The 15184-nt window shown below is 41.4% G+C and overlaps 1 protein-coding gene across 7 annotated transcripts in view; it reads right to left on the minus strand.

Annotated features, from left to right (window-relative positions):
• LOC111868402 (rho guanine nucleotide exchange factor 12) overlaps positions 1-15184 on the minus strand; it is a 443237-nt gene that overhangs the window by 318174 nt on the left and 109879 nt on the right. For all 7 annotated transcript variants that reach the window (XM_023859003.2, XM_023859000.2, XM_023859001.2 and 4 more), the window contains 3 exons: positions 10727-10820; positions 8208-8416; positions 2399-2533 (listed from right to left, as the gene is read on the minus strand). In XM_023859003.2, the coding sequence (XP_023714771.1) occupies positions 2399-2533; positions 8208-8416; positions 10727-10820 (438 nt within the window). The remainder of the gene's footprint in view (positions 1-2398; positions 2534-8207; positions 8417-10726; positions 10821-15184) is intronic.

Consider the following 15184-nt stretch of genomic DNA (forward strand, 5'->3'; position numbering starts at 1 on the left):
GTGCACACTTGCAACACAAAAGTAAATTTTGAAGTAAGCGTCCAAACTGACGGTCACAGGTTCTTACTGTGACATACTCTTGTAACCCACAGAAACAACAGATAAGTTCAGGATGGTGTAAGAAGTGTTCAATAACTGTCTCAATCAAGCCCAGTAACAGTATTTATGGCGTCTTCCACATCCTACAGTCATTCTGACTTACTTTGGATCTACGGAACGTAACGTAGGTGCCCAATAACTATACATTTACACAGGCTTCTGTTCTTGATTCAGAGACATTTTATATGACACTCACTGAGAGTTCCTGACAACGCCATTAAATGAGCTACAGATTTCATGCAACACCTGTGACAGTACACTAACAAACTACAGAAATGAATTCTCTGTATACCTTTGTCTACTTTCAGATAGACTAACAGGATCCATTTTGTATGGAAATGAGGATGTGTCACAATCTAACAGCAACATATAACATCATCCTATAATATGAGAGTTACTAGATTCTATTTTTAACATCCTTCCTGCATTTGTGAGTTGGTGAGAAATTGTAACATGTGAGGGCTATTCGCAAAGTAACTTCCATTTATTTTATCTAACTAATGTAGGAGCAGGGGAAAGCTCACACATGCAGGTAGTGTCACTTTACTCACTACCTTGTAAATCATCATATAACTGGTCACCTAGTGTTTGTTCTTGTCTCTACAGTGTGAGTTATGATGTGTCCTGTGATTGATAATCCAACCAGCCACAAAATTTGCACTGTGATCCACTTCCTCCATGCTAAAAACACTAATGCTGGGGAAATCCATTGTGAATCATGTGTCGTTTATGGCGAAAATGTAATGAGTGAAAAAACTATCAGACAATGGTGTAGAATGTTCACGAAGAAGAGGAAAGTGGTCAGCCATCTGTAGTGAGTGATGATCTTGTTCAAAGTGCTGACCAAAAAACTTGTGAAAGATGATGCTTCACAATTTCAGAACTACTGTGCGAGTTTCCACAAATTTCACAAGCTGCTCTCTACAAGATTATCACAGTCAGACTAGGCTACCACAAGTTTTGTGCGAGATGATTTTCGAAAATGCTCAAAGCAGTGGATGCACACACATTCACCAGACAAGGTGATAGAGTTTAAATAAACATTTGCATGCCAGAAAGCTGATGGCAACTGTTTTCTGGGATAGGAAAGTGGTGCTGATGGTGGAACTCATGCAACAAGGGACCTCAATAATGTCACAAGTGCACTGTGAAACACCAAAAAAAAATTCTTAGGGCCATTCAGAACAAAAGGAGTGGAATCCTGACATCTGGTGTAGTGTTCCTCCACGACCATGTGCTGCTCACACTCGAGCACTAAAGGGGCATTTCAACTGAGAGCTGTTTGATGACCACCCTTCTTACGACTACCACCTGTTTACCGACCTGAAGAACTGGTTGGGATCACAGAACTTAACAATAAGAGGAGTTGATGGAAGGTGTCAAAACGTGGCTGGGATCATGGGCAGCAGACTTCTTTGATATAGGCACACAAGAATATATTCCCCTATACAACAAGTGCCTCAGTTCCAGTGGTGACTATGTTCAGAAGTCGCTTAACCCTTACACTGCTGCAGCTGACATATGAAATCTCTGAAGAACATGGCGTCCTTGCTGTGACCGACAAAACCTGTAATGCGAATTTAGAGTTTCAAATTTCAGGTTCCTTTGCACCAATCTCATTCAAACTTGGCGGAAGCATAGAGTCATCTCTTGGGAACATAATGAAGCATCATTAATTTCAATGGCTGCATTCTTCTGCCCTCTAGCTTAAGAAATGTAAAAGGTTGCATCTGCACAGCGAGGCACGCGCTCCATGGTCATGTGACGAGAGTATTTCACAGGGCTAGTAAAAATGGCTTCATATAGTGCATGGTGCTTTCTACAATAGTTTTAAATAAAGTTGTGGACTTCACTCAACATATGACACAGTGATAAGACTAGGATAGTGAATTTTGTACTTTTTTGGCCATCTTCGACAACCCTGGTTTAATGGATATCCCCCCCCGTGAAAAATACTGAATAACTAAACATATTTGCAACTTCTGATGCCTGTTCCCTGTCTGAGGTAAGATTAGTTACATTTTATCACAAATGTTCATACTTTGCACTTAAATTATTTATAAAAGATTTATTCAAAAATAATTCAGCACAGAGGGTACTGAGAGTTAATTAACATACTAGCAGTGAAAGGGTTAAATATGTACGTATTTTCTGTATATAATACAACTGTTTTCTTGTAGTCTGTTTTGTTAACAGCTCACCCAAGGTCAATTTCAGAATAGCCCTTGTACTGTGTAAGATTTGAGGTTGCCTACACAAAGTATGATGTTCACAGAGTTGACAGCTGATCAGTACTCACAACTTCTTGGTCAGACATCTCATCCTCCTCCATCGAAATGATTGGCTGCTGCTGCATAGTAGCTGTATTTGTACATGAACCACAACTTGTCCTGAGGGGTGACACCTCCGGTGAAGTTGCATCTCCACCACCATGCTGCACATCATGAAACACATGTATCTCATTACACCCTTGTTTACCTGTCTGCATGGAACACTGTTACCTGCACATGCTTTGTGCTTCTGTCTCACAAGCCATATCTGAACCACACAAAGTCTGCTTGTAGAGTTGTAGTATTTAGAGCTGACAGTCCTCTAACGCAGAGTAGGAGAAATATTTGTAGTGGTGGGGAGAGCAGCAGCATGCCGACAAGTGTGGAGGGGAATGCAGTACAGGCGTTCTCAAAAGGAAATAACTTCTTACCTCATTGTGTTGCATAGTGTTGGTGGTTAAGTCACGATGATGTTCACACATTCGATATTAAGTTTTAAGTGAAGAATGGCAGACTATTATGCACTATACACTATTATACACTTTTCACTGTTTTATACATGAAGAGTTTATTTACATATTACACACGTCTATTCTAAAGGGGCAACACTGGCAATGTCCGCATAGATATCATCTCCACATGCCTGTCCTTCCTCATCACCACCAGATGAATTGGAACTATCATCAGAACTGTCATCACTATCACCACCAACATGGAAGACGAACTCCCGTCCTGCGTCCAAAAGGCCTTCCCATGCCATTAATTGTTGCTCAATGTTCCTTAAATGTTGGCACCTACATTGCGGTTATGCAAGCCAATTTTTGGTCTGCCAGTTTAATGATGTCATCCATCTTAAATGTGGTATTGTTTTGAGCAACCAAATTTTTTACGGTGGACCACATTAACTCAATTGAGTTGAGTTCTGGGTGATACGGAGGGAGTGGTAAAATATCGTGATTGTGTTCTGCAAAGATTCCATCTATTTTATAGGAAAGGTATTTCGGTTTGAGCGGTAGGATCATATTATATATGTCTGGATTCTGCAATTATGAAAAATCAGGGTAACTGAAGGTAATAGGTGGAAGGTGATATTTTAGCCAGGATATCACAAAATCTCTTCTTGAATTTGAGTTAGGGGCTCTGTTTAGTTGTACTTTATGGTAGGGAGCATTATCAATGACAAGGACAGAATTTTGAGGACGGTTAGGAATAAGTCGCTCCTTTAACCATTTTTCATAATTGGTATAGTTCATGTCACTGTGGTAGGCTCCTGCTTTTTGGTGGGATTTGAAGCGGACACAGGCATTAGGGATGAAACCTTGCTCTCCCCATGCATGGATAACAATGAGCCGTTGGCCTTTGAACACAGGGGAAAATAATCCCTGGATGGATCCATCACTCCATGCATATTGGGTGGTGTGCGATGAATGAACATAGGTTTCATCCATGTAGATGACTGGGCGGCCCTATGCCTATATTCTTTAATTTGCTGCAGATACTGAAGAGGTTTGGCTCTGATATTGTATTGTTCCACCAGTATCTGCCAATTATGTTTTGTTTTCTTCCAGCGGAACCCCAGTTTCAAAATAATTTTCTTTAATGTGGAGATGCATCCCTGAAAATCTAACGCTTTCTTCAACTTTTCATGAACTTTTTTCATGGTAGGTCTCCGTTTTTTGTCTATGTAGAAGTCATTAATTGTTCTTCACACCACAGACTTATTAAAATCATCCGAAGTGGCTAGTGGAGATTTCCTACGGTTTTCTTTATGGGGTGTCAAAAAGGAAGTGGAAGCCCCAGATTCGATATTTTTTGTTTCTCTTATTATTCTTCTGACACTATTTTCCAATACACCGGTTGCCCTTGCTACTTCCACTCCTATGTTCCTCACTGTAAGTGTTGGCCCAGCCTCTTTCATATACAGTAGAACTTGGTTATAACGTCATCAAAGGGACCTAAAANATACTAAGCAAGGTATAAAAATAGTTGCTTTATGAGGAATTAGTTCGTACCATTGAATATTTGACGCAATAGACAAGGTGTCGCAGAAACCGATGTTGCTATAACCAAGTTTTACTGTACTTGTATACTGTAACGTGTTTCGTTACAGAATACGCCGTAGAGATCGTTAATTGGTTTATTGAACAATCTACAAATACCGGCTACAATTAATTATGACACTGATACGGGTTTCCACACTTTACAAACCCTACAACAAAATCTTCTTGTACTAATAACGCGGGAGCTATACAAATCTCCCTGAATTACACACTCCAAGTATAACTGTACTACAGCACTCACTAAGTCTCGAAAGCACATAATAAGTCTTCCGCTCGCTGATTTCTTGGTTATCGCACACTCGCAGGCTGCTACCTTGAGCACTGTTGATAACACACTGACTCTCGCTTGCTGCTCAGCCGGCTTTTATTCTGTTCGCTGTTGCCAGTGTGACGTGGCGTATAGCCTAGGACGCTGTTACCCCTTGGTGACGTCACCGCTGTTGACTCGCTTTGCATAGCTTCAAGGTTGCGGGGACTCGGCTAACGTCGGCTCCGCTCGTGACGTCACCGCGGGGAGAGTTGCGGGGTGATTACTCGCCTATTACGCGAGCGCTACGTTACCGCTACGTGCAGCTGGGGATGTAGGGGTCAACTTGTCACAATACATTACTAACAATTTCTCTTGATTGTGAATGCAACGCTTTTCCACTCGATTTCCTTCGTGTAGGTGGCATGTTAAAGGAGATAGAGAAAATTTACAAATATAAATAAACAAAAAAGAAAATCAACAAATAAAAATAAACAATAAAATATTAATACAGTAAATAGAGAATAATACACTCAAATATGACTCCAAGAGTCAAAATTTTTATCTTGACTGTACAAGGAAGAATGCTTTTAACTCAACTTGAGACATCTGCTCGCACTGAATACAGATGAATGACTAATCACAACACCCCTCAACTTTCACGAATGGACCTGCCCATCCACTTGCGCAGCTTTTCCTGGACTGTCACTTCTAAATACTAGAACTTTATATGCTTTGAGATAAAGGTGCATGTTACTGTATAAACCGTGTATAAACTGGCTTTAACATTTTTCTTTTTGAGTAAATTACTCTGAAAATGTCCATCACAAATCAGGTGTTAAATGGCATTTTGTCAGCTACTAAAACCTTCCAGATGCAAATACTAATGTTGTACCTTAGCACCCTTCCACAGCTGATATTAGAATTTTCAGTTTTGTTTGCAGTCATCCACCTCCTAATGATATCAGCATGTAAAATTAAATCCTTCTTAAAATGATGGCTGAGTAGGCTGAAATATGTAGTGCGGTGACAAATTTTAAATCTTGATATCGTTGCATGGTGGACAGTAAACAAGACTGAAAATTCAAGTGACTGTTTTTTCCTTATTTTTACAAAAGTAGGTCTGCTTCCCACGATGAAAAATAAGAGTTACTACTAGTTCAAGAGCCAGGGTTACTTGCTGTGTCTTAATGCAATAGCCCAGTGGAAACTCCTCCCGTAGTATGTTAATAGATGGGATTTAAATCCTCCCATGCAAGGGTTCATAAAAGCCAAATGTTTTGGTACACAGAAGCCAAAGAGACTGGGTCATTAAAATAAAAGGTGTACCAACAAATAACTGACAGCCATAATAGCTCAGTCAGTACAGTGACTAAAGTAGGATATATATATATATATATATATATATATGAATCAAGGTTTAATTCTCAAGATAGGCTGAGATTTCTCTCTTCCTTGCAGCATCCAGACTGTGTCTGGGGCCCACACAGCCTCCTGTGTGATAGATGGGGAGGAAGTGTTGTTTATTCAGGTGTAAAGTGCCTGGGGTTTGAAGCTAACATTCGCCTCAGTCCACTGCTGAGGTTTAGAATGCATGGAGCTATATGCCTCATTCCCATATGCACCTTGATGCTAAATTACAGACACAGACAGACACCTTCACTTCAGTGATATTATAATACAGCAACTAACAACAGCAGTAGGTTAGAATATGATGGAACACCCAGTTACACAATCTGGCAACTTGGGGTCAAAGGCAAAAGGTAAACAGTCCTTGTGCTTAATTAGTTCAGCACTATGCCATGAAGACATGACCAATATACCCCCAGGGGAAAGAGCCCCCAGTACCCATTGGATAGGATGCTGGGTGGGCCCCAGAGCCAGTCTGGACTCTGTAGAGGAGGAGGATATGAAAATGAATGCGTTAGTCACAAAAACGAATGCTTTTAACATTCCACCTGCAACTTGCTTCGGCCCAGATAGGCCATCATCAGGATGTGCAAGAAATATACGAATGATGACAAAATTCATATAAAACTACATACAATACTAGCATACATCTGAAAACTTGTAAGTTAAATTAGATCTGTCAGACTTAATGTCACATACACACTAGATTTTTACGGTCACCTCAGCTTCTGTGGCCATTTGAACCTGTGCAAAACTGAGTTAAATGCATCCATTAAGGAACCTGAGACAATATAAGAAGAACATAAGGGTTCTGATGGTGCTATACAACACTCAGAATTACTGGCTTTTTGGAGTTTGACCATCCTTCAGTATTCTGAAAAACAGAAAACACAAGGTTTCAGAAACTGGATCTGTTTCTCCTCCTTTGGTGGGGGAGACACCTACTCTGTTGAGTCCGTTAGAAAGAGCTAACCTCAACCACTTGGCAACCCATTTAGAATAGCAGAGGATGAACAAAGTCCAAAAAAAGAAAAGTAATTCTGGCTGGAATAATATGTACATAGGCGCCAGACTGTAGAAGGGTCTGACTAATCATGCTTACAATCCAAGGATGAGAGATGTGATGTTCATTTAAAATTGCATAAAAATAAATATAAAATAGCCCTGGCACAAGAATGCAGTTAAATCTACCCTTGCATGATGAAGGTATGCTACAATGATTGTCTCCTAAAATGTCACACAATTCACAATGAAGACAAATCTGTTTCCTTTTGTTTATGATGTTTTACTGATGAAGCATTTCTTTAAAACAAAGGGAAATTCTTAGAATGAAGAATCAACAATAATTTCACTGTGAAATATGAGGATAATGTAACTGACATTTAAGAAACGTTGTAGAAGTTTAGGTAGTGAACAACCTACGTCAGTCGGTCAGGTAATTTTTTGCTGGTCCTCGCCAGCATGATCAGTTTTGGTTTCAGATCCCATCAAGACCCATGACCATATTTCTGTACTTTCCATGACTTTTGCACCATTTTAAATAGAGGCTTCCTCCTCAATGAGGAAAGGGTCTCACTACTAATGGTCACTCCCTCTCTACCAGGGACGACTTGAGTGGGCACGCCAACTCACACAACTAACTCATGCCAGGTGTCTTGCATGAAGTTTTCTTTTATATACCAAATTCTCTCAACAAGTTATACTCTAGAACTTCCTCTTACAATTTCAAAAGTTTTATACTAACAGGGGAGCTGGGGATAGTTCAGCTGGTATAGTGACAGACTACACGCTGGACAGCCAGGCTTCAATTCCTGGTAGGGCATGATTTTTCTGTTCTCCACAGCGTCCAGGCTGGCTCCGGGGTACACCAAAACTCCTATGCAATGGGTACTGGTGGCAATTTCCCTGGAGGTAAATCGGCCAGAACGTGAAGCTGACCAGTCAACTCCATCTAGTGCCGATGTCAAGAATGGTAGAGCTACGCCTGAACACATATGGACAACTTTACCTCTACCTTAGACTAGCAGTAACAATAAAGGGAGAGTATCCTTGCCATGTTTCATTCAGTTAACATGGCTATCAGTCAACGGGTCTGAACCGTATACTGACTCAATTTTATACCTCATCAGGAGTAGCGGCATCTTCTTCAATGTGAGAAACGGTTTCTGGTCCTTCGCTAAGAATGCTGCTGCCCCCTCCATATGGGGGGGGTGGTGTGCCTGGAGGGGTAACTCTTGGAGAATCCACATCCCAAGTGCTTCCTGCTGTCACTCGCTTAGGACCACATGACAAGTCTGACATTGATTCAGATGCAATCAAACGTCTAGAAGCTGGAAAAGAAAAAAAAAAAAGCAACATCTTATTCAAAGGTTAATTCAACTGCAAAAAGCACTGTCACTTCCAATTTCTGAAGTGAGTGCACACAGTCTATTCTCTTACATTATACACAGACAGCAGGGGGGGGGGGCACAAAATGTGAGCAGATGAAGACCTTTTCAGAAAGAAAAACACCAATGATATGCACCTGTGCACAGCATCACAGCTTCCGTTATTACTTACAAGAACAGTCAGCAAGTAAAGATGCACATGACTTAGGTCATCCGTTCAAATTGTGTGCACCTATACTGTATTAAGAGTACAGTCTGATATGTGATGCTGTGCTCTCTGGTAGAGGTTTACTGGCATTTTTGGAAGAATATACTGCCTGCATTTCCAGAGCTGAAATGCAGGCCAAGCAAGCAGTAGGGTTGGATAGCCACCCTGAATGAACCAACAGCAGCAAGCAAATCGAGGCCCTTACAGAATCCACACTGAGCTCACTCTGCTTGCTTCCTCACGTGACATACTCCTCAGATCTGAAGATGGTGGCAGTATAGTTTCCTTGGAGTCACTGTTGCTAGGTCTACACCATAAAGTTTGGAATGGAAATCTATAAAAAGGCAATGGTGAGACATGCTGTGGACAGTTATTTCAATTCTCTTCTACCTACTGCATACACATCTCTTCAGTTCTCAGTGCCATGCCATGTCCCAGTCCCATAATTCTCATGCTTTCTGCTACTAAGGTAAGGTTCGAATAGTTCAGTCAGTATAGTGACTGGCTATGGGCTGGAGAATTGAGGGGTCATAGTTAGGAATGCCGGTAGGGACAAGACAGGCTCTGGGGTCCACCCAGCCTCTTATCCAGTAGGCCGGTGGGGAGGGGGGGAGAAGGGGCCGGTGCATGAAGCTGACCACTCACCTCCAACAAGTGCCAAGGTCAAGAAAACATGGATCTTACATCCACTCCCCACACACCTTCATGGTGTAGTGCTTAATTATTTAAGCACAGGAACAACTTTACCTTTATCTGCTTTTAATGTCACCTACATTGTGATGTTAGTATCCTGGTCTCACCCACATGCTTTAGTACTGGTTTGAACACTACACTATGTCACTATGTAAGGTAGTCTTTGTTCTGTGTCCTTCCTCATGTGTCAGAAAGCTCTGCCTACAGTACCCCTTAAGCTGCACCAAGTTGTAATACATAATTTGTGTTACATGTAAATAACACATAAACATCATAACTCTTGTTCTGATACTTAAAAAACCTTAAAATAGAATTTTGAACAACCAAACCACAAAATACAGTGACCCTTATTACAAAAGACTGGGGGGTACAATGGACTTTGAGTATAACTGACAAAATCTGGATGTGTACAATTGTGAATTTTTGGATATGTTGAGGCAGGAAGGACTGTTTAAAATAAAAGAGAACCCCATTATGAACATACTTATGTAAATATACTGTTTCTATGCTTATTGCATGCACTGGCTGTGTATCCAAAGGTCTACTTCCTATGGTACCCCTTCACTCACTTATAGCAGACATCGGTAATAATGTACACCCTGTCCCAGCTATCAGTCCATTATAAGGAGGATTTACTGTACTGTCATGAAGTTTCTTGACAAAAAACGATTAAGAACCATGTCTTAAGCGTTAAAATAACTGTGACTTTGCCAGATATATTTGACTATTGCATGGACTACCATCCAATTATTATGTGTCATGTGTTTATTAACCATCTGCAAACCACAAAAGGACTAGATCATGTCAGCATATTTGAATGACAACTGTCTTAATGGAAGAATTCAGCTAGGTGTCAGTCCCCTGGTACATTTCTCTCAGCATGCCAGTCAGTTTCTGCCTCATGCACCCACGGTCTTTAACGTTGAAAATACAGAATTCATGTGGAAGCAGTAGCTGAGAACACAGCACAGTGTCCCACTGATCATGGGGATGGCAGCATTCAAGGCAATCCTTCCTCTACTGGTTCCCTTCGCCTTTCCCTGCATCAAGCAGCCCAAAATGTTCATCACTATACAGAGGCCATGGAAATAGGTCCCATGAATGGTAGGGACAACAGCACTGGGGGATTTCCCTTCCAGGCCCCTCTGGCAAAGCCTAAAGCACTTGTCACAGGGACAGGTTATCACATGGTTACCCCTACCTACACTTGTGTGAATAGAATGTCGTATGCGAGAGGAACACAGAGAAATATGGTGGAGGGCTAGGAAGAACAGTTTGAGATATATGTGGAGGAGGCCGTATGTTTCCGAGGAACTTAACATGACTGCCCAGTTATTGCAGAGGAGCCTTACCTTCTGCCAGAGACATGTTATGCATGTTCAGTGGATCGGGGCTCGACTTGGTTCTGTGGTGCGTGTGAAGGGCTGACACTTGAGGACTCGCAGTCTGGAACATTCAGAACACCACAGAAAACCTCACTACCTCCCTTAATACAATTATACATTGTCTACACAACACTTCAACACACTGACATGAAATTTGAGTTTTCATTCCAAAACACCTGAATAAAATTTCATTATTTCAACTCAAATGTACCAAGACAACAAGATTTCATACTGCAGTGAGTACTAAGATCTGAGATTTTTTGCACCGTTCAAGTGCAATGTTGTTCTTTTATTGGACACTACATGTTTCAGCCTAACTGGCCGTCTTCAGGTGTACAGGTTGTTGTGGGTAAGGAATCTACTGCTCACTGTAATGTGGGTTTCTTTCCTCCTATTGTAATTGCCTCTGGTCATTTTGGTTATGTGGGTTGCACATGGTTACTTTTGGTTTTGTTTGATTTGCTGGTTGTGATTGTCTTGAGTGTTCTTGCTGGAGTGGGAGTTCTGCTGTGTGTTGGTCACTGAACAAAGCCACACATGCAAAACAACCAGAGGCAACTACATTAGGAGGAAAGAAAACCACATTACAGTGAGCAGCAGAATCCTTAACCACAACAACCTGTACACATAAAGAGGGCCAGTTAGGCTGAAACATGTAGTGTCCAATAAAGGAACAACATTGCACTTACCACTCTATACAGTGCAACAGGATGCTGAAATATATCATTATGACTACTGACACTGCTGTCTTCTGGGATGTGGCTGCATGCAACACATCCCATACACCACAGTCTACATATTTATATACTACCATATATATTCCATGCAGAGAGAGTCCAAAAAGAGAACCACAGGATGCTGCAAAAAGTCCTACAGTATAAAAATACATTCACTTCACTGTATACAACAGGAACACTTCTAAGGCTATTGACGAATTCATGGTTCTGTGCTTCACCATGACCAGTCCATTGCTGGCCACAAAGTGCATGGGAATTTTGCCAAAGACTCAGCATGCTTGATGGCTAATAACATATGGAATGAAGGAAAATAATTAACTTGTAGACCACTACACAGTACTACGTTACACAGCAGGCAGTGCAGTTCATGGATGTGGAATTTGTTTATGATCTTTCAGCAGCAGGCAATAGTTATCAGCACCATGAGACATTTGTTCCCAGTTAACAGTTAGTCAAAAGTGTGTCATGATATGCTTCCCGATACTTCAGAGCATCTTGTATTTCTGTATGACACTTACTTGAAATACAATACGAATCTGCTGAAAAGTATCGACAAAAAGTTTGACGTAAATTTTGTGATGAAAGGGTTCCCATCACACAAACAATTCATAATTTGGTGAATAAACTTAGAACAATGGAACAGAAGTTAGATAACATAAGGGCCATACATCTAGAAAATCAATGAAACGTCTAGCTCAAGAGACTGGAGTGACAAAGTCTAGTGCAGGAACAGCAACACACTTGCTGAAGCCAACCAGTGAAAGTTGGTGTCTGGTGTGCTGTAAGTGCAGGAACAATTGTTGTGCATGTGTTTTTTAAAGAATCAATCGCGAAAGTTGTTTACTGTATGTGTAGAGTGACAGCGTTTTCAATACCTTCTGTGATCTGCAAACAAAGGTAAAAAACTCCATTCATTCCAAATATTATCGGCATGCTGAGTCACGGACAAAATTCGCATGCAGTTCGCCGGCAGCAGTGAAGTGCAGAGCCCTGAACCCGTAAATTTTATTAAAAAAACTCCCTGTATTTTAAAAATTGCTCAAACTGGTAACTATCACGGCATATATAAATTTCACACCTCAAGGGCACTGGTCAAGGTGGCCTTACAAACCCAGAAGAATATTGCAGTATTCGACAAAATATGCAGTAATGAAACTCGCACATCTCGAACGCGCATGTGCGTTTGTCAACGGGGCACAGCTCCAGCCGCACGTGTTCCCAGTAGTAAAAAGGAAGTTGTGTTGTGCAGTTGTTGTTGGAAATAGGTCTCTCGAAGGAGGAAAAAGTATTCATAGTCGAGTATTATTTCCACTCATACGGAAGTGGTCACCAGACAACTCGCTTCCTTGGTTTTGGGCGGCCAGATGTTATCGTCCAGAAACCGCTACATAGGACACGTGTGACAATATGGTGTGCTGTCTCAGCACATGGTATATTAGGCCCCTATTTCACTGAGGATGAGGAAGGCAATGCTCTTACCATCACCCTAGAACACTACAGGGGCATGGTGATTGGACCATCTGTTCAGGATTTCAGATGGTTTTGTCGTGCAAGGGGCCTTCACATGAATAGACAGTGGTATCAACAGGACATCTTTTCATTTCAGTACTGTATATTTTGGCGCATACTGTACCTGTCACGGCAACTCTCAACCTGACACTGAAACTGTAGTGCTAACCTGAGCCACCCCAAAATCTGCCCCTGCGTAACTCATTTAAACTGCTGATGTTGCTGATAGTGAGGACGTTAAGTATGAAAATGGGCTAAAGGTAAAGCACACCATCAAGTGATGTCTGTCCAAGAGCCATCTTACACAAACAGTAAAGAGCAAATACACAAGCACATTACCCGCCTAGACAGGAAGGGACTAACTTTTGTTTTTCAGTTGCTTACTTAATGATGATGTCAGCATGGACACCACGAGGGAGAGTCAGTAAACTGGTCACAAATGGAACTAAAACAACTGTAATGGACGTAGTAGACTATGTGCAACAGCAGGTAGCAGCACAGTCCAATTTCATGACAGCCTAGGTAGCTGACGAGCATGCGTCCGTTCAAAGACTGGTTTCAGTAGTCAAAATGGCGACTGTCCTTCAGAAGTATAATACCAAAGAACGCTGTTGTGCTTTCTGTGGGCAAAATGATTCAATACAAACGATATTCATAAAGATATATATATATATTTTTTTTTTGTTTATGGTGGGAAGTGTTTGCCATGTAAAGCGGTTCACAACTTGGCCGAGAAATTCTCTCAAGGACATTCGAAGTCGCAGATGATGCCCGACCGGGTGCGAAGTGGCTGAGACAATAGTCAAAAGGCTTCTATGCTGCGGGTTTCGCCGCACCGGTAAAGCGATGAGACAAGTGTATCAATTTTGGTGGAGGATATGTCACATGTTTTACGTTCTGATAACCATTTGTGACCTATTTATTAATTCTCCCTCATATATAGTGTGGAAGGTAGAGGCTGTGACAATCAAAAGAAAGAAGATTGTGACAAAGAGTTATGTTTTTTTTATTGCTAGTGGGGTGGCACCAGGGGCGTAGGGTACATGGATGTGGTGGAAGCATTGCTTCCCTATAGAAAAGCAACCAAGAACATTTCTGGCAATTTTTCAATTTCATACTTCAAAATATTAATTAATCTGAGAACATATATTACATATAATGAGAATATTGCAAGTTTTAATGTGTTACATAAACAATTTATCAGGATAGATCAGTTATTTTCTTCCAAAATGCAGGGAAATTTAAACTGCAACACGCGCGGAAGCAGCAGGTCTTTCGCTTCCACCCTCCCCTGGGTTAACTGGCTGACTCAATGTCAATGTTGTCTGTAATTGAGCTATGCGTTATGGTATGCTACCAGCTTCGTGCTTCCAGCAATGTTGCCAGATGTAAGGCACAGTTTGCAGTAGAATAATCTGTGACCTTGCAGTTAAGCGTGCTTACTAGAAATTCGCAGAACAAGGATAGGTTGTCATCACTGGCTTTGATGAACATTGAAAAGTCCTTCCTAAACAAACTGCAGTCCAAACCCAGCTTTCTAGATGAGGTTATTGATCTGTTTGCCAAGAAAAACAGAAGAATCGAGCTGAATTATAAACAATAAAGTAAGCATTAATTATATTCCAGGTTCACAGCCCTGTCATTTGATGGCTATAAAATTGTGTTGATAATTATGTGTTATTTTAATATATTAGCTTAAATATANGAGCAAGTGGTGGAATGAAGATTGGCAGGGGAAACCGAAGTACTCGGAGAAAACCTGTCCCATCGCCACTTTGTCCACCACAAATCCCACATGACCACACGCGGGATCGAACCCGGGCCGCCGCGGTAGGAAGCCAGCGACTAACCGCTTGAGCTATGGCGCGGCCTAATTATGGTATTACTAATTCTGTCATGAACAGCTTGTTTCTGAACTGGTTAGGCTTCTGACTGCGCCCACGGCACACCCTCAGGTTGAGGATGGATCACATAGCCTCCACATATTCAGGGTACTTTTGGCTATACCGAATCAGCAGTCATCGACAGCCGACAATGGGTGCTGTTCAAACTTTGGGGTTAGATGGAGAGTGAAGCACTTCACCATAAAAATAAGCATGTTATGAAGTGTTTTAAGGGGCCTCCAAATAGTGAACGTGGGTATGGAGTGGCTGAAGATCGCATTTTTTCTAGTTTCTAG

The sequence above is a fragment of the Cryptotermes secundus genome, unplaced genomic scaffold, assembly GCF_002891405.2.
Source record: "Cryptotermes secundus unplaced genomic scaffold, Csec_1.0 scaffold58, whole genome shotgun sequence".
Lineage (NCBI taxonomy): Eukaryota > Metazoa > Arthropoda > Insecta > Blattodea > Kalotermitidae > Cryptotermes > Cryptotermes secundus.